Source organism: Vitis riparia, chromosome 13, assembly GCF_004353265.1.
Source record: "Vitis riparia cultivar Riparia Gloire de Montpellier isolate 1030 chromosome 13, EGFV_Vit.rip_1.0, whole genome shotgun sequence".
In the NCBI taxonomy this organism is placed as follows: domain Eukaryota; kingdom Viridiplantae; phylum Streptophyta; class Magnoliopsida; order Vitales; family Vitaceae; genus Vitis; species Vitis riparia.
The window spans coordinates 24,159,113-24,183,378 of NC_048443.1; the positions used below are offsets into that span (position 1 = coordinate 24,159,113).

At 32.2% G+C, this 24,266-nt stretch overlaps 1 protein-coding gene across 1 annotated transcript; it reads left to right on the forward strand.

The window, feature by feature from the left end:
• The first annotated feature begins 22,471 nt into the window (after positions 1 to 22,471).
• Positions 22,472 to 23,575, forward strand: LOC117928443 (LOB domain-containing protein 1-like). Its single transcript, XM_034848324.1, has 2 exons — positions 22,472 to 22,729; positions 23,330 to 23,575. The coding sequence occupies exons 1-2, from the start codon at positions 22,472 to 22,474 to the stop codon at positions 23,573 to 23,575; spliced, it is 504 nt and encodes a 167-aa protein (XP_034704215.1).
• The last annotated feature ends 691 nt before the right edge of the window (positions 23,576 to 24,266 follow it).

A 24,266-nucleotide genomic window follows, 5' to 3' on the forward strand; every position in this document is an offset into this window, starting at 1 on the left:
TGGTTAAGGCACATTCACCCCAAAAAGTAAGTGGAAGTTGAAATTGAAAAGAAGAACACGTGCAATGGTGAGGATATGGCAATGTTTGCATTCAGCAACCCCATTTTGTTGGGGCGTATGAACATAAGTTCGTTGGTATTCTATGACATAAGATTGAAAGTAGTCTTTCATTGAAAATTCTAAACCATTATCTACTTGGATGGTTTTGACATACGCATGAAATTAGGTTTTTGCAAAAGTAATAAAGGATTGAAGTATTTTTTGCGTTTCTAATTTATATTGCATAAGAAAGACATGTACATCTGCTAAAATCATCAACAATTGTAAGAAAAAAAAACATGCTCTTAAATGAGTTGGAACTTTATGTGGACCTCAAATATCACAATGTAAGAAATAAATTACAGACTTTGTTGTTATTGAACTTGAAGGAAAAGGTAATCATCTTTGTTTGACCATGGGGAAAACCATACAATTATTATCAAAGGAAATTGCATTTGAAGGTATCAAATTAGAAGCTAATTTCAAATGATGTGGTGATGGATGTCCAAGGCGCATGTGCCACAGGTTTGAAGGCTGAGAGACTTGATGAGAGATAGGTGTTTGTTGTAATGGGGACATATAATAAAGACCACCTTGTTGTTTACCCGAGCCAATCATCCTCCCTAAATCCAAGTCCGATAAGATACAAAAGTTAGGAAAGAAAATGGCATAACATCTTAGGGCATTGGTAATTTTGCTAACAGACATCAAATTCAAACGGAACGAAGGCACACACAAGACATCATTAAGAGTGATGATAAAATTAAATAGGATGTTGCCAAAAGAAGTAATTAGGGCTAAGGAGATGGAGTGCAAAATGATCTATCTCACAAGATAGATAATCTCCAATATTCAATCTCAAGGTTTGCCAACCCCAACAAAGTGCAAAAGAAAGGAAACTTTCCTTCTCAACCTCATCAAAATTCCAAGGGTATCCATGAAGTGGAGGCTCAAAAGGGAGAATCTTCAATGGTGAAGGAAGTTGAAGCGATTATCACTTTGAGGAGTGGTAAAGAGGTTGATCTGCCCACATCCAAGCTAGAGCATAAGGTAGAGAGTGAAACAGAGAAAGAAAAGAGGGAGGAAATCAAAGGAAAGAGAAAGAGGAAAAGCATAGAGAGAGATAACTATGATCTTAATATAGATGAAGAACCACAAAGGATAGTCATCAAGGAAGAAATGATGAAGAAACACATGCCTCCACCTTTCCCCCAAGTAAGTTAACGATTTGGAAAATGACTTTAATTGGGTAAAAAGTGTGGAATCTAAAGTGATATGGTCTGTTGCTTCGCAATCCAAAATCTAATCCTTAGTGAAAACTAAATTGATTAAAACATTAGAAAAATGGGACAAATCTGCAACATTTGCAAAAGCATTGCTATTACCATTTGTGTTGTTTGGTGTCATCTTGGATAATGCATGGCCAAGTTGTTGGAGTTGTTTTGCTGAAGGACCACATAAAGGGTAGATAGGGTTCTTGCCTTGCAAATTGTCTCCTTGTGTGCTTTGTGAGGGCCACTACATTGGTTGTAGGAGAAGTGTGGAGGCTATTCCCACGAGATGATTGATTGCGATTTCCTTGCCCTCTTGAATAGTTGGAAGTCCAAGTACTATTCTTAAATTTGCACCTTTCTTCAGTATGTCCCCTCATATTACAAAATTTGCAATAGAACTTCAGAGTGCAACAATTTTCAATGGTGTAACCATCCTTGTTATAATGATCATAATGTTTGCCTTTGGGCTTATTGTTGTAGTTGTTTTGACGACGTCAAAATGTTGCTACAATAGAAAAGTTTTTTGTAGTCTCAAATGTCATTTGTCGTTGGGTATCATCTTGAACAATAAAATAATAGGCTTGTTGAACATTAAGCAGTGGTGACACCATGAGAATATTGCTCTACGGATTGTGCCAAAATTGTCATTGAGGCTCTTGAGAAACTACATTATTTGATTCTCTTCTCTTTCCTGCAGGTGTGACTTGAATTGATCACCAATGAGAATAGTCCTATATGTTTCCAACTCATCTCATAAACCTTCCTTGTGATAATGATGCCAAGGATCTCTAAATCTAATAAATTGCAGGTGTATTCTTTTGAGAGAACTGGTATTTAAAATCCTCCCAAACTTGATAAGCTGTTTTGGCATGAACAACTCCTTTCGCTAAATCGAGTTCCACGGAATGTGTAAGCCATGACAAGATCATACCATTACATTGATTCCATAATGCAAACTTGGTGGGCTACTCTATTTTTGAAGGAGGTTTGATGGAGGCTTTGATGAACCCTATTTTGTTTTTGGCAGTAAGAGTATGAATCATGGATTTGCTCCATGATTGATAGTTGACTCCATTTACTCTTGTTAGGACAAACAAGAGTCGAAGATGATCGAAATGGTGAACAAAATATGGACTCGAAGAATCCATTCCAGAATAATTTTTGTTGATGTTGGAGCTTGTGGGGAGTGATGATGTTGAAGAGGATACTGGCTTTGATACCGTATTAAAAGAGAAAGACTAGTTTTTGGTGGAGTTTTCTTATGCATTTTTATGTGAATTACAACCATATAAATATGCAAATTAAGGGAATGAGAAAAAACCAACTAGTTACATGCCTAATTTATAGGAATACTATAATAAAAACATATTGCCTAAATTGAGAAAAAAAACTAAATAAATAAAAAATATACAATAATCTAGAAAATGGAAGAAAATATACAACAAACTTTTAATGGAAAAGCAAAATATATAACAATATTTTAATAGAAGCAATCATCTACTTGAATTGTTCAAATTTAATTTTTTTTAGTAATTTCATTTTTCTAAATATAAGTCCAATCAAACTAGACTGATTCGATCTATGGTTTCCCATCTATAAAAAAACCAATAATAAACTGAACCAAATTAGAAATTATGTAATATAATATCTAATAGTTGCATTATTAATTAATATTTATTTTTTCACATTTAATGAGATTGCAAAACTACACTTAGTAACATTTTTTATGATTTGGCTACTTATTATAACCTGTGTAGACTATAATAATAGTTATTCAATAATATGACTTGAAATGAGTTATCATGATGTCACATGAGAGAAGATATTGAAAAGCAAATTATTATAATAGTATTTATTAGGCTAATCAACATTTTTGGTTAAATTCTAAAGATAATTGTTGTGTTAGTTATTTTGTCTTTTTCCTATTTTGCCTCTCTTTATCAAATAGTGTGGAAGGTTGTTACAACAAATTTGTCCCCAACCTCTCTAAGTATGTAATGGTCTCATCTTTTCAACCAGAGAAATAGAAATGTCTTAATTTGTTATCTTTCTCTTTGCCATTTTCTTTGATACTTCTCTGATATGGTATCAGAGCACTTTTTATCCATTGCTCTCATTGATTCTCCTTTTGTCTAATGGCTCGAGGAGGAAATACCAATCGTGTGGTCATTGGTACCTCAAACGTCTCACCAATGGAAGATTCCAATGGTCAATATTTTCTTCATAATGGCAGCCATTTGGGTCTTGTACTAGTCTTACTTCATCTCATTGGATCCAATTATAACTCTTTGAGCAAAGCTATGCTCATGGCTCTCATTATAAAGAACTCAATGCTAGCAACTAATTGCATTTGTAAGCTTACAACTCCAAGGCAGTTCTCTATTGGCACTTCGGAATCCTAACAATTTGGACCTTTGGAATCCCAACAATTTGGACCTTCGGTTTCTAGTTTTAGTGGTATTTTTTCTTTGTCCTCTGATTTCTTTACTTCTCTTATTTCTTGTTTTGCTTGGATTTTAGACATGGGTGCTACTCATGAAGTTTGTTGTTCTCTAAATTCTTTTGAAAAAATCTCATTCCTAATGGTCACACTATAACAATTAGTTGTATAGGGCCTATGTCCTTACTCCCTCATTTTGGTATGCACAATATGCTATTTATTCATCAATTTCAATTTAATTTACTTTCTGTTAGCGCCCTTACATAGAGTCATCCTTACTCCGTTAACTTCATGTTTGATTGTTGTGCCATCCAAGACCACTCGTAGGGCAAAACAATTGGGATGGGTAGACAACAAGACAAATGATACATTTTGGACTTTTCTAGTTTTCCTTCTAAAGTTTATAATATTCCAATCAATTCTAATCACATTTCCAATGTAGTTTTGTCTTCAAGAGAACTTTAGGTCATCATTTTTATGTAAAGCTACATACAAGATGAATTGCAAATTTCTTATTGTTCCACTAATTCTCTTCATTGTTCAATCCGTCTCTTAGCAAAACAGTGTCGATTGCCTTCTATATTGGTTAATTCTTTGTCTGATTTACCATTTTAGCTAGTGCATTGTGATATTGGGGTGCTTTTCACCCACTTACCACTAAAGGATACAAGTATTTTTTAACCATTGTGGATGATTACACTCAGTTTACCTGAGTCTATCTTTTACGTGCCAAATAAGTTGTACTTAAAAGTTTTTCTTGATTTTTTCTCATTGATTCAAACTTAGCTTTGGATTCAAATAAAATCTGTGTTCAGATAATGCCCTTGAATTAACATTTTTTTTTATATTTCTTTAGTGTTGAGAGAGTAATTCCTTTCCATTATTGTGTAGACACACCACAATAGAATTCAATGGTTAAAAGAAATCATCAACACATTCTTAATGTTGCTTGTACCTTGCATTTTCAATCCAATATACCAAGAAAACATCAACACATTCTCAATGTTGCTTGTGCCATGCATTTTCAATCCAATATACCACTTGTTTATTGAGGTGATTGTATGCTTACGTCTGTCTACTTAATTAATAGGACACCCTCATATATTTTATCCAATAAAACCCCTTTTGAACTTCTCTGGCACAAGAAGCCGTCATATTCTCATTTTCCTGCATTCGGTCATCTTTGCTATGTATTCCTTGATTATCCCCTCGGATATAAACTTTTGGATTTAACCACTAATGCAATCTTTATTTCATATGATGTTTTTTTGAGTCTATATTTTCATTCAAACAAAATTTTCTTCATCCTATGCTTTTGATATTTTTTCAAACATTGTCCTACCTATCCTACCACCTCTTCCACTCTTCTACCTAACTCATCTTACTCACCATCCTCACATCCACTTAACCCATCAAATTCCAATTATTGATTCATTCGTGCTTCTCGACCATCCTCTTATATTTGTGAGTATTATTGGTTTTTTTTTTCACACTCAAACCACTCCATTTATCATCCACTTGATTAAGCTCTTAGTTATGACAAACTTTCCCCTACTTATAAGCATTTTGTTTGCTCCATTTCTTCTCATGTCGAACCATCCACTTTTAAGTTGTTGATATTCCAGAATGGCAATAGGTCATGTCTATTGAGTTACATGCTTTGAATAGTAATGGTACCTAGTCTTTAACCACACTTCCTCCTGATAAACATCTCCTTGGTTGTAAATGGGTTTATTGAATCAAATTTTGTAGTGATGGTACCATTGAGAGATACAAAGCTCCTCTTATTACCGAGGGCTATACACAACAAGAGGGTATTGATTACCTTGACACCTTTTCCCCAATGGAAAAATTAGTTATTTCCAAAGCTTTGCTTGCTATAGCTGCCATTCATGGTTGGACTCTCACTCAACTTGATGTTAACAACACAGTTTTGCACGGCGATCTTATAGAAAAAGTATAAGTACCCTGGATTTCACCATGAGAGAGAGCCTTTACCTACCAATACTGTTTGCAGGTTTCACAAATCTCTCTATGATTTGAAACAAGCCTTACATCAATGGTTTTCCAATTTTTCTCATGTGCTCATTGATGAAGGTTTTCAACAATCTATTGTTGATAATTCTTTATTTGTTAAAACCGATGGTAGCTTATTTATTGCATTGTTAATCTATGTAGATGACATTATCATCGCCAACAATAATCATGAACATGCTGAGAAGTTAAAAGTGTTATTAAATAGCCATTTTAAACACAAGGATTTGGGAACTTTAAAGTATTTCCTACGCCTTAAAGTTGCTAGATCTGATAAAGGGATCTCCCTCAGTCAACGCCATTATGCATTACAACTTTTATCCGATGCAGGTTTGCTTAGCTGTAAAGCGAGTAAAACCTCCATGGATCGAAATATGAAACTTTTCATGAAAGAGACCTATTACCTTATCTTACCACTTATAGGCATATGATTGGCAAGCTTTTATATCTAACTATAACAAAGCCAAATTTATCCTATTTTGTGAATAGATTAACTCACATGCAAGCTGCTCATCATGTACTTCAATATGTGAAAGCTACTGTTGGTTAGAGACTTTCTATCCCAATTCATCCACTATGAGTCTAAAAGCCTTTGCTGATTCAAATTGGGCATATTGTCCACATACTAGGTGATTAATCAGTGGTTTTTGTGTCTTCATTGGAGAATCACTTGTCTCATGGAAGTCCAAGAAACAACAAATTGTTTCCAGATCCTCTACTAAAGTAAGTATCAATTCATGGCCAACACAACTTGTGAGATAAAATGGTTGTTCTCCATACTTAAAGATTTGCATATCTATGATCCCAACCTAGGTTTGCTATTTTATGATAATCAAGCAACCCTTTACATTGCTACTAATCCTATTTTTCGTGAGTGTACTAAACAGATAGAAATTGGTTGTCATATGTTAAAAGAGAAGATACAGAATGATAGTTTGAAGACACTTTGCGTTTCCTTACTACATCAAGTAACAAATATGCCAACCAAACCTCTATTACCAGCATAGTTTTCTGCTCTTCTTAGCAAGATAGAAATTCCTAATTTCATTCTCCATCATGAGAGGGAGTATTAGTATAATCAACATTTTTGTTGTTAAATTCTAAAGATAATTGTTGTGTTAGTTGTTTTGTCCTTTTCCTATTTTACCTCTCTTTATAAAACAGTGAGCTGACAGGTTGTTCTAACAAATTTGTCCCCAACCTCTATAAGTATGTAATGGTCTCGTCCTTTCAATGAGAGAAATAGAAATGTCTTTTTTCATCTATCTCTTTGCCCTTTTTTTTTTATATTTCTTTGATAGTATTATTTTAGTTTTGAAGCCACAATTAATTACAAACCTTTTATTTTATTCCAAATTGACAGAACAATTTTTGTTGTTATATCGAATTAAATTGAACCAAAGTGAAGCAAATCTAGTTGGATTGATGTTATTGAACCAAATCAAACGATGAGTTTCCTCTTCAAGTTTAATTAATCTGGTTCTTAATATATGAAAGCCAATTAAATTAGTTTGATTTGATTTTAATACTCAAAATCAAAAGGATTGAACCTGACACAATCTAATAAAACAATTTTTTTTTTTAAAAAAATTAGATAAACTTTCAAATTTGTATTATTTTTAAAATTTAATTTTTTACCTTCTTTATTTTTAATTTAAAATTTTAAAATGTTACAGTTGATCCATTAAAGCCTGAATTTTAAATTTATTTCACTAAATTAATTTTATTAATTAAGAGGTGTTTGCCATAAGTAACAAATTAAATTGTCCCACAATGACAAGTTGATAATAATGTTGTCGTGGATGAAACTTTTAAAAATTTAATATTTTTATCATTAAGGGGGACCAATTTATTTCGATTAGTTTTTTTTTTTTTTTTTTTTTTTGTCCCCTTTACCTTGCCATTTTTGTTGTAAAAATATATTTATTATAAATAACCTTTTTAATGAAAGTGTAATAAATATGTTTAGAGCCTATAATTATAATATATATATATATATATATTAACTGTAAATCTATATATATATTTAATTTGTTTTCACTTGTTTTTTTCTTTTCATTTTCTTGTTTATTTTATTTCTTTTATATTTTCCCATTTTTCCTCAGGAGTTACAAAAATTAAAAATAGACTCTAAACCAAGATTTATTGAGCATGATTTCATTAGGCATCTACGAAATGAAGTTTTTGAAGAACACTCCTAACCATAAAAATTTTCAATATATCTTGACATTTTATTTAAAAAAACTAGCTATTCTTATTCCATAAAAAATAAACCATTCCATGTATCAAACATTCCCTAAGTACCTTATGTGAACAAGCTATCTCAATAAATTGATTAATGTGCTTGTTTAATTTCTTGTAAAAATAATATAATATTAGCTCAGGGGTTCTCCTAATCAGGTTTTGATGATAACAAACCATGGTTAAATTACTAATTGGTTTGAATTGTAAAAAATCTTAGGTATTAATTTGGAAATTCATCAAAGGACCTAATGGATACAAGATTAAGACATTTGGAAGACCTTTAATCATAGGAAACAAATGTAAGATGAATGCATGAGTGCACTTAGGTTTTACATATCATTTCATGCATATATGAAAATTCGGTTTATTCTTTAAAATTACAATTTCATTAAAACCCGAGTTTTATCAAATGTACCTTAGGCAAAACATTTCAAAATTGACATATTTATTTACCTAAAAACCTTACCTAAGAGTTAGAAAAGAAAAGAATAGAAAAAGATAGGTTTTCGGGGCCAAAATGATGAATCGATTGAGGCACTGGCCAACTGGCTCAACTGGCTAGGGTACCGGTCGATCGGTTCCCATTGTCTGATCGAGGAGTGCTAAAAACACTATCTCTTATCCAGTAGCCTTCCCTTCGGTTGAGGTATCCTTCTTCCCGGTTGACCTTCGATCGAGGTCCGATTGAAGCAATGGTAACCAGCTAAAGCATTAAATGCTCTAACAACTAGTGAATCGGTCGACTCCCAGCTCGACTGGTTGAGGCTGTTTTTTTTTTCTTGCTTCCCGAGGTTAGAAACCTATAAATTGAGAGCTCCACTTCATTTATGATATAGAGAACACTTGCATTTAATTCTCTACCCACTTGTTATTGCCTTAAAAGCTCTAATTTCTTTCTTGGTGCATTAAATCTTCACTTGCATATCTTTTAGTGCACCCTTGTGAGTCATCCTAGCTTTGATTTGTATTTGAGCCACTATTGAGCTAGGTTGAGAGAAGATCATTCTTGAAAAAATTGATTCAAGTGAGTTGAATCTTGGAGAGATTGTGTAAGAGCTCATTGGAGCTGGAATCTAAGTGTAAAGAAGATTAGAAGCTTGGTTGAAACTTCAAGAGAGTGGAACCCTCACTCGGTTAAGAGATTGAGGAGAATGGACGTAGGCAAGGAAGTGTCGAATCACTATAAAATCTGAGTTTGAATTCTCTAACTCTATTCCTTTATATTTGCTTCTATTGTGCTTGAATTTGATATGTTGAAAAAGTTTTTGAAAACCCAATTCACCCTCATCTTGGGTGTTTTTTCTCATTTAAGATTAGCCTTTATTTTCTCAATTGGTATCCGAGTTAGGCCTCTTGTTTAAGGCTTAATAGTCTAAGAGGAAATGACTATTCTATCAAGCTCATCTCAAACTAAAAGTTTTGCAAAAAATATAGCTCCATTTTTTATGGGAATCGACTATCCCTATTGGAAAACTAAAATGACTTGATATTTACAATCAACTGATTTACACTTATGGGACGTCATTGAAAATGACCCAACTTTTCCTACAAAACTAGTTGATGGAGTCATGGTTCCAAAACCCAAGCAAGAATGGAATGAGCTTGATAGAAGAAATTTTAAATTAAATGCTAAGGTCGTTTTCACTTTGCAATGTGCTATGGATAGAAATGAAAATAATATAATATGTCAATGCAAATCGACTAAAGAAATTTGGAGATTGTTTGAAATAACCTATAAAAGAACAAATAAAGTGAAAAAGTCAAAAATCAATTTACTTGTTCATAGCTATGAATTGTTTTGTATGAAAGAAAATGAGACTATAGTTGAGATGATCATTAAGTTCACCGACATTGTCAATGGTCTTGAAACATTGGGAAAGACCTACAAGGAATCCAAAAAAGTAATGAAGATATTGAGGTCACTCCCATCAAAGTGGCATACAAAGGTCACCGCAATTCAAGAAGCAAAAGACTTGACCAAGCTACCTATGGAGGAGTTCATAGGGTCATTAATGATATATGAGATCAATTTGGCAAAGAAGCTACAAAAAGGTGAAGACAAAAAGAAGAAGAGCATAGCTCTCAAAGCTACAACTAAGGAAGAATAAGAAGTTGAAGAAGAAAAACAAGGTAAAGAGGATGATGATCTAGCCCTCATCATAAGAAAGCTTAACAAACATATGAGAGGTGAAAGGTTTAGAGGAAGAAGGTTCACCTCTAGAAGAGACCTTTCTAAAAAAAAAATCTTCATCTCATGGTGACAAGAAGAAATTAGAGAGGATCCCAAGAAAGAAGAATCACCATTGGCACTACCCTCTCCTCAACAAGTGCAAGGTGAATCAAGTCAAGACCTTGCTAAAGATTGGAAGTTTGTCATCAACCACCCACAAGATCAAATTATAGGTAATCCATCTAGTGGGGTAAGAACTGGATCATCTCTTAGAAATATTTGCAATAATCTTGCTTTTATCTCTCAAATTGAGCCTAAAAATATAAATGATGCTTTAGTTGATGAAAATTGGATGATTGCTATGCAATAAGAGTTAAATCAATTTGAAAGAAGTGAAGTATGAGAATTAGTGCCAAGACCTTAAAATCAAAGTGTTATTGGAATTAGATGGGTCTTTAGAAATAAAATGGATGAAAATGACATAATTGTTAGAAATAAAGCAAGATTGGTAGTCCAAGGTTTTAATCAAGAAGAAATGATAGATTATGAAGAAACCTTTGCCCCCGTAGTTAGGTTGGAAGCCATTAGGATGTTACTTACCTTTGCATGTTTTAAAGACTTTGTTTTATATCAAATGGATGTGAAAAGTGCTTTTTTGAATGACTTTATAAATGAAGAAGTATATGTTGAACAACCACTCGGTTTTCAAAGTTTTAACTTTCCTAACCATGTTTTTAAACTTAAAAAGGCACTTTATGGTTTGAAACAAGCACCTAGAGTATGGTATGAAAGATTGAGTAAATTTCTTTTGAAAAAAGGTTTTAAAATGGGAAAAATTGACACAACTATTTTCATAAAGACCAAAGAAAATGATATGCTCTTAGTTCAAATGTATGTTGATGATATTATTTTTGGAGCTACTAGTGTCTCTCTTTGTGAAAAATTTTCTAAGTGCATGCATAGTGAGTTTGAAATGAGCATGATGGGAGAACTCAACTTCTTCCTTGGACTTCAAATCAAGCAACTAAAGGAAAGAACCTTCATCAATCAAGCAAAGTATATAAGAGATCTTCTCAAAAGGTTTAACATGGAAGAAGCCAAAACAATGAAGACTCCAATGAGCTCATCCATCAAGCTTGATAAGGATGAGAAAGGTAAATCCATTGACTCAACTATGTATAGAGGCATGATAGGTTCTTTGCTATATTTGATCGCTAGTAGACCTGATATTATGTATAGTGTATACTTGTGTGTTAGATTTCAATCTTGTCTTAAAGAATCTCACTTAAGTGTTGTAAAACGAATTCTTAGATATTTGAAAAGGACAATAGACATAGGCTTATGGTATCCTAAAGTGATAACTTTGAATTAATTGGATTTTCGGATGCCGATTTTGCTGGTTGCAAGGTTGAAAGAAAAAACAATAGTGACACTTGTCATTTCCTAGGACACTCACTTATTTCATAACATAGTAAGAAGCAAAATTCGATAGCTTTGTCAATGGCGGAAGTCGAATACATAGCAACCAGTTTATGTTGTGCACAAATTCTTTGGATGAAACAAACACTTAGTGATTTTGATTTATTTTTTGAGCATGTTCCTATTAAATGTGATAATACTAGTGCCATAAATATATCAAAAAATCTCGTGCAACGCTCTAGGACTAAGCATATAGAGATTAGACATCATTTTCTTAGAGACTATACACAAAAGGCTAACACAACACTTGAATTTGTAAGCACAAAAGATCAACTTGCCGATATATTTACAAAACCTTTAAATTATAAGACAACTACGGGTGATTTCTTTATGATCTAATGATTGCTTAATGAATTTGATAAATATACCTTCTGATTGCATGAATTTCATGTCATATGCATCATATAGACATATACTTAGATAAATGGTCAAATTTTGACCAAACATCAAAATAACCTTGGCATTGGGCATAAAAAATTGGGGATTTCAAATGAAAAAAGGCAAAGGGAGGATAAGAAAACGAGAAAGTACACAAAAAAGACCAGGCGGTCGATTGATTCGTCGGGAGTGGGGATTTAAAAAGACTTCCATGCTTCGTTTTCTCACCCGTTTCCTCTGGTTCTTCAAAAGTTCTGTCGATTCAGCTGCCAAGAAGTGATTTTTGAGGATATTGCAGCAAATTGTGGGCTTTGGATTGATTTTTAGAGGCTAGGGTTTTGGATTTAGGTCGGCTTCTTCTCATTTTGTGCATCATAGTTAGCTTCAGCACCATTCTCACGCACCTAGGGTTTCGATTGTGAGTGCTTCTCTCTCTACCAACCTCGTTTCTTTTGTCTCTGTCTTTCTCATGGCTCATAGGAGAGAGCCGGCTGCCTCTAGGGCACAGGATAAGCGCCCAGTTGAGCCATCTCAGCTTGCTCAGACGAAGGCTCGTCGAAAGGCGAGGTTTGACACCACCTTATTCAGTTATGTGGAGGATTATCAAAGGTACAAGCAAAAATTTGCTCAGAGGAAAGTAGTTCCAAGGAGAAGTATCAATTTCTCCCAACTCCAGCATTTCGGGTTTGAGAGTCTTTTCAATCAGATGAGTTGGCTGCCCGTAATGACGATTTCAGAGCTGATTTTTCCTACATTGGTGCGTGTGTTCTATTTGAGGGCGGCATATGGCATTGGTGGCTTGATTATTTCCACCGTTAGAGGAGTCGAGATTCGGCTGGACCTGGAGAGCATTTGCTGCATTTTCGATATTGCTCCAATTGGACTCAAGGTGTACGAGTCCAAGATTTGGCCCATTGTGCCGGCTTTCGAGCCTAGAGAGGCCATTAAGAGGATGTGCAGACTTGCAGATGCCTAGAGGATGGGCAAACCATCGGCCCACAGCTTGACCATGATTAGTAGAGTACTACACCACATGACTTGCTCTATCCTACTACCATGAGGCAAACACCGAGACGAGGTCTCCTATTATGAGGCATTCCTCGTGGACTTTATTCTGACGGGAAGACGGATTCACTTGGGGTATTTGATGATGATGCACATGATCTCATGTTGCGAGAGCACGACTTGCGTACTCCCCTATGGTCGTTTCCTCACTAAAGTGTTCAAGGATGCTAATGTCGATTTGAGCAAAGAGATAGGTTTTGAGGCCCCTAGTATTTATGATACATATGATGAGTAGTCTTTGAGGTGGATGAAATTTAAGAAGACCCCCGATGGTTCTTGGATTAGAAGAGTAGAGAGACCACCAGCACAGGCCCAGGGATAGGGACAGGTACATCTCGGAATAGAGGAGGAGGTCGAGATACGAGAGATGGAGGATGAAGTAGACCCTTAGAGAGGCTTTCAACAAAGAGAGCCCAAGCTTGACATTTCTCCACTCCAGTCAGAGGATGTTCAATTTGAGGCCACATTTTCTGAGCCGATGATGTCTGAGTCGACTTACATAGTGGGACCACCTTCTCAGCCATCATTCACTGAGCCTCCTCACACAGAGATACCATCTCATTAGGCACCTCACACTCCTGATCATGTGCCTTGGATGGATTTATCTGCTCAGATTAGCTCTCTCGGCACTCATATGGAGGAGTTTGTAGTAGTCAATGATACCCGATTCTACTCCATGGAGGATCGCATGAATCAGTATTATATTGACTTCACCTCTCAGTTTGAGTATCTACAACAAAGATTTGAGTGTATGAAGGATCGCATGGATTAGCAGCAGACTGCGTTTAAGCATCTCCAATAGAGGATTGAGCGCATTGAGAGTCGCTAGGAGAGTCAGCATGAGGAGATGATGGCTTACCTAAGCTCTTTGTTTCCATCTTTACCTCTTTAGCCTTGATTTCATAGAGACCCTGCTCGTTTCTTTTTTATGTTGCCAAAAAGGGTAGAGATATTTAGGATCTAGGAGACTTACATGCATATCATTGTCATGTCTTTTGTTTAAATCATATATATGATAGGCTTATATGTTTTCGTGTACTTTTGACTTATATATGATATGCTATATGTTTCATGACTTACACTGTTTCCTATTGAAAATTCGTATGTCTTGATTATCTTTGTTTTAACTTCATAAATTTTGATTGATTAATCCATGATTGGTTTGAGGGGGAAATTCTTCTTATCCTAGATAACCAAGGTTTGTCATCATAAAAAAATGAGAGATTGTTAACCCAAGGGTTCTCCTAATCAGGTTTTGATGATAACAAACCATGGTTAAGTTACTAATTGGTTTGAATTGTAAAGAATCTAAGGTATTAATTTGGAAATTCATCAAAGGATCTAATAGATACAAGATCAAGACATTTGGAAGACCTTTAATCATAGGAATCAAATGTAAGATGAATGCATGGGTGCACTTAGGTTTTACATATCATTTCATGCATATTTGAAAACTCGGTCTATTCTTTAAAATTACAATTTCATTAAAACCTAAGTTTTATCAAATGTACCTTAGGCAAAACGTTTCAAAATCGACATATTTATTTACTTAAAGACCTTGCCTAAGTGTTAGAAAATAAACGAATAGAAAAAGATAGGTTTTTGAGGCCAAAAGGCTGAACTAGTCGAGGCATTGGTCAACCAGTTCAATCGGCCAGGGTATTGGTCGACCGGTTCCCCTTGTCCGGTCAAGGCCCGATCGAGGAGTGCTAAAAACACTATATCTCATCCAGTAGTCTTTCCTTCTCGATTGAGATATCCTCCTTCCCGGTCGACCTTCGGTCAAGATTCGATTGGAGCAACGGTAACCTGCGAAAGCATTAAATGCTCCAACGGCTAGTGAACCGGTCGACCCTCAGCTCGACCTATTGAGGCTACTTTTTGTTTTTCTTGGCTCCCGATGTTAGAAACCTATAAATTGAGAGCTTAACTTCATTTATGATATAGATCGAGAACACTTGCATTTAATTGTCTACCCACTTGTTCTTGCCTTAAAAGCTCTAATTTCTTTCTTGGTGCATTAAATATTCACTTGCATATTTTTTAGTGCACCCTTGTGAGTCATCCTAGTTTTGATTTGTATTTGAGCCATTATTGAGCTAGGTTTAGAAGATATCATTTTTGAAAATTGAGTGTTAGAGCCTTTAAGTGAGTTGAATCTTGAAGAGATTGTGTAAGAGCTCATTGGAGTCGGAATCTAAGTGCAAAGGAGATTAGAAGCTTGGTTGAAGCTTCAAGATAGTGGAACCCTCACTCGGTTAGGAGATTGAGGAGAGTGGACGTAGGTAAGAAAGTGCCGAACCACTATAAAATCTAAGTTTGAATTCCCCAACTCTATTTCTTTATATTTGCTTCTATTGTGCTTGAATTTGTTGTGTTGAAAAAGTTTTTCAAAAACTCAATTCACCCCTTCTTGGGTGTTTTTTCTCATTTAAGATTAGCTTTTATTTTCTCATATAAGAAATTGAAAATTTTTCATTGAAATTGTTCCACTTTTTATCATTCTCAAATCAAAGGAGAAGATTGTCTTTTTTACTTATCTAAAGATCAATTAATTTGTAGAATAGTTAATTGTGCAAATTAATAATGTGCTAGGAACTAGATTTAAACTGGTGATACAATTCGCAACTATTTTAGTAAATAACCAAATATAATACCGAGGCTTAGGGTCAAGTTGGTAATTTTTCTTGCATCCACCCTTCCTTCTCTCTTTTTCTTTTTATATGATTTTGCTTATTGTATTTACCATTGTAGCATTATAGACCGTGTTGTTAATTATTTTTGTTTCCATGAGGATAAATCCGACTTATATCTTCCTTTATTCCCGTTTACGTTTGAAAGGAATCCCATGAATGGATAGAAATATAAAAAGTAAGCATGATTTGATATGACTCAAACGGAAAAGATAATGTAATTAACAACCATTTCAAATGCAAAAAGAAAGAATGCTCCTCCCATCGCATGCAAAAGTAATCGAGATAAGTCCACATCAACTAGTATGCTAGTTCAAACAATAAAAACAACATTAAAAAGCTTCATAAAATTGGAAGGACATAATAAGATTTTCATCAAACAACCAAACGATAGTTGTGGTTTTGAACATAAATCACATGTTTGCATTGGTGTAACAACTTGTGTAATCATGTACAATGGAGCATAGTATATTAATCTATAATCGAAGAAGCATGCATGCTTCACAATCTTTTTTTTTTCTTTTTTTAAAGAAACTCAGGATCATGCCAAAATATAAGGATCTGTTTGGACATATTTTATAGAAACTTGTTTTTAAAAACAATTTTTTATTCTTTAACTTAAAAACATTTTTTAAAAACAAGTTTCAGAAAACATGGTCATACATACTCATGTTTTCCTTTTGTTTTTAAAAACTAGTGAAAACAATTCCTACTTATTTTATAAAAATTGTTTTCTATTTCATTTTGTTTTTAAAAATTGTTTCTAGAGAATAACTATCAAATAGTGTTAGAAAATTTTAAAAATAGTTTTCTATTTTTAAAAGCAGAAAACTGTTTTTAAATCAAATGGCTAAATAAGTTCTAAAGCTTTGCTTCCAAATAATTTCTAAAAAAAAAAATTGCTTATTTTATATCCTTTACAAGTGGACTATTGTATATATGATCCACAGAGTGAACAGTACTAGGCAATTCTACTTAATGTAATAACTAAAAAATAAAGTTCCGAGATTTTAATGCGTAAAAGTCCTGAAAACCTTTCCATGCATCAGGAAACAAGCCGAACTAGCAACTGTATATTCACACTGTCACACTGTTACAAATGAAAGAAACTGGATACAGCCACCAGAAAAAGACACCCTTCATTAATATGTAGGACAAAAATTTATTGACTTATAGCCACCAGAAAAATACACCCTTCATTAATAATTTAGGACAAATTTCTTGACTTATGTACATCATGTGTTTTTAAACTAGCCGAACTAGCAAAATTATATTCACTGTCTCACTCTTACAGATGAAAGATATGGGATACAGCCATAGGAAAAACACACTCGACCTTTGATCTGTTCTACACTTTATCCTCTCACATTTAAATTCCAACATTTTACCCTCTAAACTTATTAAATACTAAAACTTTGCCTCCGATTACAAACCTTTTAGAAAATTATAAAAGAGACTGATATTTTTCGTACTTTGATTCAAATATTAGTATAAAATTAGATAAACTCAGCTTTGAATTAACAGTCTTGAAGTGAAAAATTTTAAATGTCTTTAAAATATAATAGTAATCGGTTTTGATTTTATTTATTTATTTTAGAGAGATGTTTATATGACTAATCATAATTTTCATATGCAACTATGAAATGTGACGACTTTGAACTTGAATAATAGAAGTTTTTTTATTTTATTTTTATTTTTTTACATTTCAATCGGTTTTCTTTGCATTTTGGCATTAATTTATTATTTAGCAAATTATTTATGGATTTTTTTAATAAGTTTAGGGGGCAACGTGTTGCATTTTAATAAATTTAAAAAACATAGTGTTAAGTTTTGAATATAGGATGCAAAGTGTAAAACATACAAAGGTTGGTAGGGTAAAATGTATATACAAAGAATTGAAGGGGTATTTTTTATTTTTTATTTTTTTTTGTTATTAGGTTTTATTTTAGGGAGAATTGTGTTTTACACCCACTTGAACTTGAAAATTAACTTTCAAAATTTCCTAAAATGCTCTTAGCTGTCAAAAAGAAAAAAAAAAATAATGGGCTTTTCACTTCCCTCTCATTCTATCTTTCCCTTTCCCTTTGTCTTTTCATTGAGCTTACTTTTCTCTCACATATTAATTGGTAGGACCATGTACATATTAATTCCTAGCCTAGGGAGTATCACTATTTTCATCAATTATTTTTCTCCCAAAAACCATGACTAATAAATTGAATATTGGAAATCAATTGTTAAAAATGATTATTACTACATTTTTTAAGTAAATATTTTTTAAACACCTTAAAAAAATATTATTAGTCTTTTTTTTTTCTAATATATATATATATATATATATATATATATATATATATATATATATATATATATATATATATATATATATAAGCTATTTTTTTATATAAATATCTTTAAGATTATAGACAATTATTCGAATATTTTCTTTATTTTATGAACAATACATAGACATTGTCTTAATATATTATTTTGTAACATGACCATCTTTTATCTAATGGTGATAATTAATTTTTAATTGGATAATGTATTATAATTTAATAATTTAAAAAAAATTAAAATACCATTTTAAATCTGAAGTAGATGTACATAGTTTAAAATTTTAAAACATCGATGTCATCGAGTCAAACAAATGTATCATATTAAGAGATGTGCATGTAATTATATCATAATTTTCTCTTTGTTTTTTTTCCTCATACATGATATCTTTTGTATAAAGTTTTGTAAATAAAAAATGACAAAATCTTTCATTATGCAAAGAGATATAAAAACACATTAAAATAAAAAAGAGAATATAATGGAGTACAAATTAAATGAAAATCACCTTAAATAGAGATATAATAGAAAATATGAAAATGTGAGAACAAACAAGTTTAGATGAAATTTAAGATAAAGAATCAAATAAAATAAATTAAAAGTAATAATATAAAAATCATAAAATCTTCAAAACTATAATTACAAAAAAATAAATAATAAATTAACTCGATAATTTAAATTAAAGATTTTTTTAAAAAATAATTACAAATATTACAAAGATAATTCTTTATGATTTTTAATTCTATTTAAATATTATTTTTTTAATCTCTTAAGGGTAAAATAGTAAAAATATATATTTCATTTAGTTTACTTGTAATGAACACTTTAAATATGATTAATTTTAATTTTATTTCCTATATTTTAATTTTGATAGAGAAGATCTAAATGACATAGTTTGGTAAAAAATATTGATAATTTTTCCTAAACAATTATTATATGTTGTTTATATTGTCTTATATCATTTGAAACAATGACATTGATGTGTTATCCATTTATATTAATTTGATTTCACAAAAAAAGATAGTACCTAAATATTGTGATTAATTTTTCTTTATATGAGATGAGAATGTACTAAAAAAAAAATTGTTAAAACTACTCAAACAAAATGTGCAATTACAATTTTTGGATTATGAAATTTAAAAATTCAAATTAAAACGATTTTTAGGTGAAGGAATGTGTGGGGGAAAAATGTCCAATCCTTAGGTGACAAGAAAAAAAAAAAGATTCAAAATTGATTGAAATCTTATATAAATGGTAGCCTTGTACACTTCTTGTATAGGTAGTACACTTGCCTTATATAGATAATTCATTTGTCTTGTATAGTGAGTGTAACACCCTTATACAGTAATGCAAATTTCATATACAATATGTAGGTGACAAGGAAAATAAAGAAGTGATTCAAAATCGATTAAAATCTTTCACAAATACTATCCTTGTACACCCTTATACACTTCGTACATTTCCTTTGTATAATTCGTGTGATACCATTGTACAATAACGCAATATATTCCACTTAAGTTATGTGTTCACGTCGGTATGTTAATCATATTTCTAATTATTTGATTGAGAAAATAGTAGATGAATTAGGGCAAAAACACTTTCCCCAAACATTATTACTAGGTAAAGTATCATCATTTTCATGTGAAAGTTAAATAAAGTACATGATATGAGTATGCAATCTGTGGGTGATAAGGAAAATGAAGAAGTGATTCATAATTGATTAAAATCTTTCATAAATGGTAGCCTTGTATACCCTTGTACATTTAGTATACTTACCTTATACAATTAGTGTAATACCATTGTACAATGACGTAATATATCCCTCCTAAGTAATGTGTCCATGTACGTATGTTAACCATATTTCTAATGGTTTAACTGAAAAAAAAGGTGGATGAATTAGGATTAAATTTTTTTCCCAAACATCATTATTAGGGAAAGTATCAGAATTTCCATGTGAGAGTTAAATAAAGTGCATGATATGGGTATACAATCCATGGGTGACAAGGAAAATAAAAGAGTGATTCAGACTCGATTGAAATTTTTTACAAATGGCAATATTTTACGCCCTTTGTATACTTAGTGCATTTTCCTTCTACAGTTACTGAATACCCTTGTACGGTAACACAAATTAAATATAATTTTAGCAGCTTGATTAAGAAAAAAAAATGAAAAACTTAAATCCAATTTTTTTGTGAAAAAAATATACAATTGACCGATTCCTTTATTTAATTGTGAACATATTATATTTTTTTTATTTTTTATTAAAATAACTAATAGAAAAAATAAAAAAGAATAATCAATAAATGAAATTTAATTCTTTTTATTATTTTCATATAAAAGAATATTATTAAACAAGGTCTTTAATTTTCATTTTTAATTAAATGTATTTTCAAAAAGAGACAATATAGAAAATAAAATTTATTTTAAAAAATAAAAAAATAAAAACTAGAAAAATATTTTAAAACCAAACTCAAACATAATTTATATAATTTTTAACTACTTATTTTCATTTAAAATGAGTAAATATACCATTCTACTCTTTTATATGAGAAAAATTCAATTTCTACTGTATTATATATTGATATAACCATTTCTAAAAATCAAAACATTTTAATTAAATATTTAAAATAAAAACTCTTCATCCATCTTTTTTTTTTTATTTTATTTTTTCAATAATTTTTCAATTAATTCAAATCATTAAAAAAATTCTTAAAAACAAATTTGCAACATTTTATATAATTTATTACCAAAAGTCTATGTTAAAAAATTATTAAAATAAGGAAGGAAGAAGATTTAAAAAAAAATTAAAATTTTTATTTTATAATAGTAAAAAAAACTTTAAAATCCTTTTTAGTATAAAAGAAAAAAAAATGGTAAATATGTTTATTTTAAATAGTTTTTTAATTATTAAATTATTTACTTTTAAAATGTAAAAGATAATTTTTATTCATTTAAATTAATATTTTTTTTCCAAAGTATTTTTCAAAATTGTTTTTGAATCATTAATATAATTTTTGTTTATTTGTAATTTAAAAATAAAAAATAATACTGAATTTTCAATTATTTTTAAAAGAGTTTAAATAAAATGATTAAATAAGGAAGAATTTTATGGAAGTGGCGTGTAAAACGTGGTGGTATGAAGACAAAAATGATGGATGCAAGTCAAAAAAGGGTATTTTTGTCTATTTTTATCTCATATCCTAATTATGGAAGTTTGAAAAATATTTTATTAATTATCAAATTAAGTAGGTGTAAAGCACAATTCTGCTTTACAGATATAAGGTACAACATATGTTGAAGAAAAATTTGCTAAGGACAAATTCTGAGGGGCACGAGGTCCCAGCATAATCATTCATTATAGCCTGTTCATCGGTCTATTCAAACATACATTACAGTAATAAAACAGGCTGTATTGTAAGGTAAACATACAATGAATCATAATTAATCATACAAGAGAACAAAAAACAACATAAACAATGTGTTCATCACGAATATAAATTATAGTATTAGAGGGTGACAAAACAGCTTTCAAGCTCCTAGCCAGCTGCGAAGACTCCAAGACTTTCATCCAACCTAATGGTAACCAGCATTATATGAACAACCAAAACTACTTTTTTTTTTTTTTTTTCTCCCCAATAAATCATTCTTTTTCTTACTGATCAAGAGAGATCAGTGCTAATTAAGATGATGTTTCTCCTAATTGTCTAAAGACTTTCATATGCATTGGTTCTCAAAGCAATCTTATGGTTTCAAGCACTCAATTATTACGCATGGAATGCCTGTTCAACAATCTTTAGTTCAAGATTTGCCTAAGTATAACTTCTTCGGTATAGTCAAAGGTTTAGGTTTGAAATTTTCTGCACTTCACTTCGTACTGTCCATTTCATAAAGATCGATCTCCGCTCCTATTGCTCAAAATCATTTAAGATATTCTAAGGATTAATAATATGCCATTTGGACCGTTGGAGGAACCTCTAATTTCTCTTATGAATCAAGAAATATACGCATTGATTTCTCTGTATTGGCCCAACTAGAATTGTTTGTTTTTTGAAAAAACCATCAAGTAATTATTCCAAATGGCCGCAATTTGTCATTTCACTAATCTGAAGTGTCTACATTTAAATCCCTAAATAAATTTTCAAATATTCATATTATAGTTTTTCTACATTTAAATCAGGGCGCAGATTGTGACCACTTGATGGCCCACTTCATCCTAAATAAATGTATGCCCCCTCTTCATCTGCATTCAACCACAATCACCTCATTGTCTCCTTGCAGCTCTCTCTCTCTCTCTCTCTCTGTCTCTTTCTCTCTCTCTCTGAGGATGGAATACGCTGATATCGATAAAACTACAAGACCACTTGCAGTTTCCTGTATTCCTTTCTCATCATCTTCTCCTTCTTCATCAAGGTTTTCTCCTCCTTCAACTGCCTTTCAAGGTCCTTGTGCTGCCTGCAGGTTCCTCAGACGTCGATGCAATGAGAGTTGTATCCTAGCTCCATATTTTCCACCAAATGAACCACTCAAATTCATCAATGCCCATAAAGTCTTTGGAGCTAGCAACATCGTCAAGGCCTTGCAGGTAATCCCAACCATATTAATTTTCCAATTTGAACTGTGACCAATCTTAATCACAAGGTAATTGCTATAACTTTAAGCACCTCCTTGAACATCTACATGTTTAATGGAGCCATTAAATAAAATGGAAATAAACCCAGTTTGCGGTATAGGACAAGTTTTAGGTTAGGGTTTCATAAAAAAATGAGGCATTTCAAATTTTTGGCATTTTGTTTCTCATAGTGTGTGGCTGCCATACATTCTCGTCCTCTTTGCCGTGCCTCTATCCAAGACTGAATTTGGAAAGAAGCTATGCAGAAAACATAAATGCGAAGATCCAATTTTCATGGGGCTCACAAACATATGCGTGCCTCAAGTTTTATATATACAAACACCTCTGAATTAGTAATAGGTGAAAGCCAAATTCTGAGGCATTGTTCCTTGACATTGATCAAGGAGCAGAGCCGTCAAAGTCTAGGTTAAACTGTCAAGTACTTTTCATGGTGTTTCATGTTTGATGGTAATCCAAAATGACTGCAAAGGTAATACCAACTATCCAGCAGATAATTACATCTTATATCTTAATATCCTATGCCATTTTACAATTACAAAGCATTTACTGCAGGAACTTCCCCAGCCCAAGAGAGTAGATGCTGTGAGCAGCATGGTTTATGAGGCAAATGCGAGAATTCGTGATCCAGTCTATGGTTGTGCAGGTACAATTAGCCAGCTTCACAAACAGGTTAACGACCTGAAAGCAGAATTGGCCATGGCTCAGGCTGAGCTCTTTATCATGCAATGCCAGCAACAGCAACAAAATGCTAATGCAAGCTTCTTCCTGGACAGATATTTAGTCTCAGATTATTGCTAATTAATCTCGTTGGGAATAAAGAGGGAGTGTTAAATGCTCATGAATAAAGAGAACATACCCAGACAGTGTTCAATGGAGATAAGATTGGTAATAGTAGAACAAGAGAAGATGATGGCTTGATCATTAGGCATACCATGAAAACAATGGGTCTTTACATGTACTATTTGCTGATAATCTGGAATATGTAGAAGACTGATGTTGTGTATCATCAATTACCTTTATATATATATACCACTCGTAGGTATCATCTTTCGGTTCTCATACCAACACTTGATCAGTTTATATAGATTGAAACTCAGGGACAAGGTTGCCATGATCGAAATCAATGAAACTAAAGAAAATGAAATCAATATACATTGGTTTTCAAGGCAATCTTACGCATTCTTGACAAGACTTTCATCCAATATTTTCTATATGTCCATGCATTTTATACATGACCATGTATAGTTTCAAACACTCAATTATTACGCATGGACTGCCTGGTCAACAATCCTTAGTTCAAAATTTGCCTGTAACTTCTTCAGTATATTCGAAGGAGCAGCGAATTAGAGGAGGTAGGTTTGAAATTTTCTGCACTGCACTTCCGACTGCTCTTACATGTGTTCAATTACAAGTATAATAATCTGTCCATTTCATAATGACCTCCACTCCTATTGCTCAAAATCATTTAAGATATTCTAAGGATTAATAA

Excerpts from the sequence above, each read along its gene's own strand:
- LOC117928443 (XM_034848324.1), top strand. The coding sequence starts at position 22,472 with ATGGAATACGCTGATATCGATAAAACTACAAGACCACTTGCAGTTTCC. Across the intron at positions 22,730-23,329 it reads ACATCGTCAAGGCCTTGCAG|GAACTTCCCCAGCCCAAGAG; the intron begins GTAATCCCAACC and ends CATTTACTGCAG.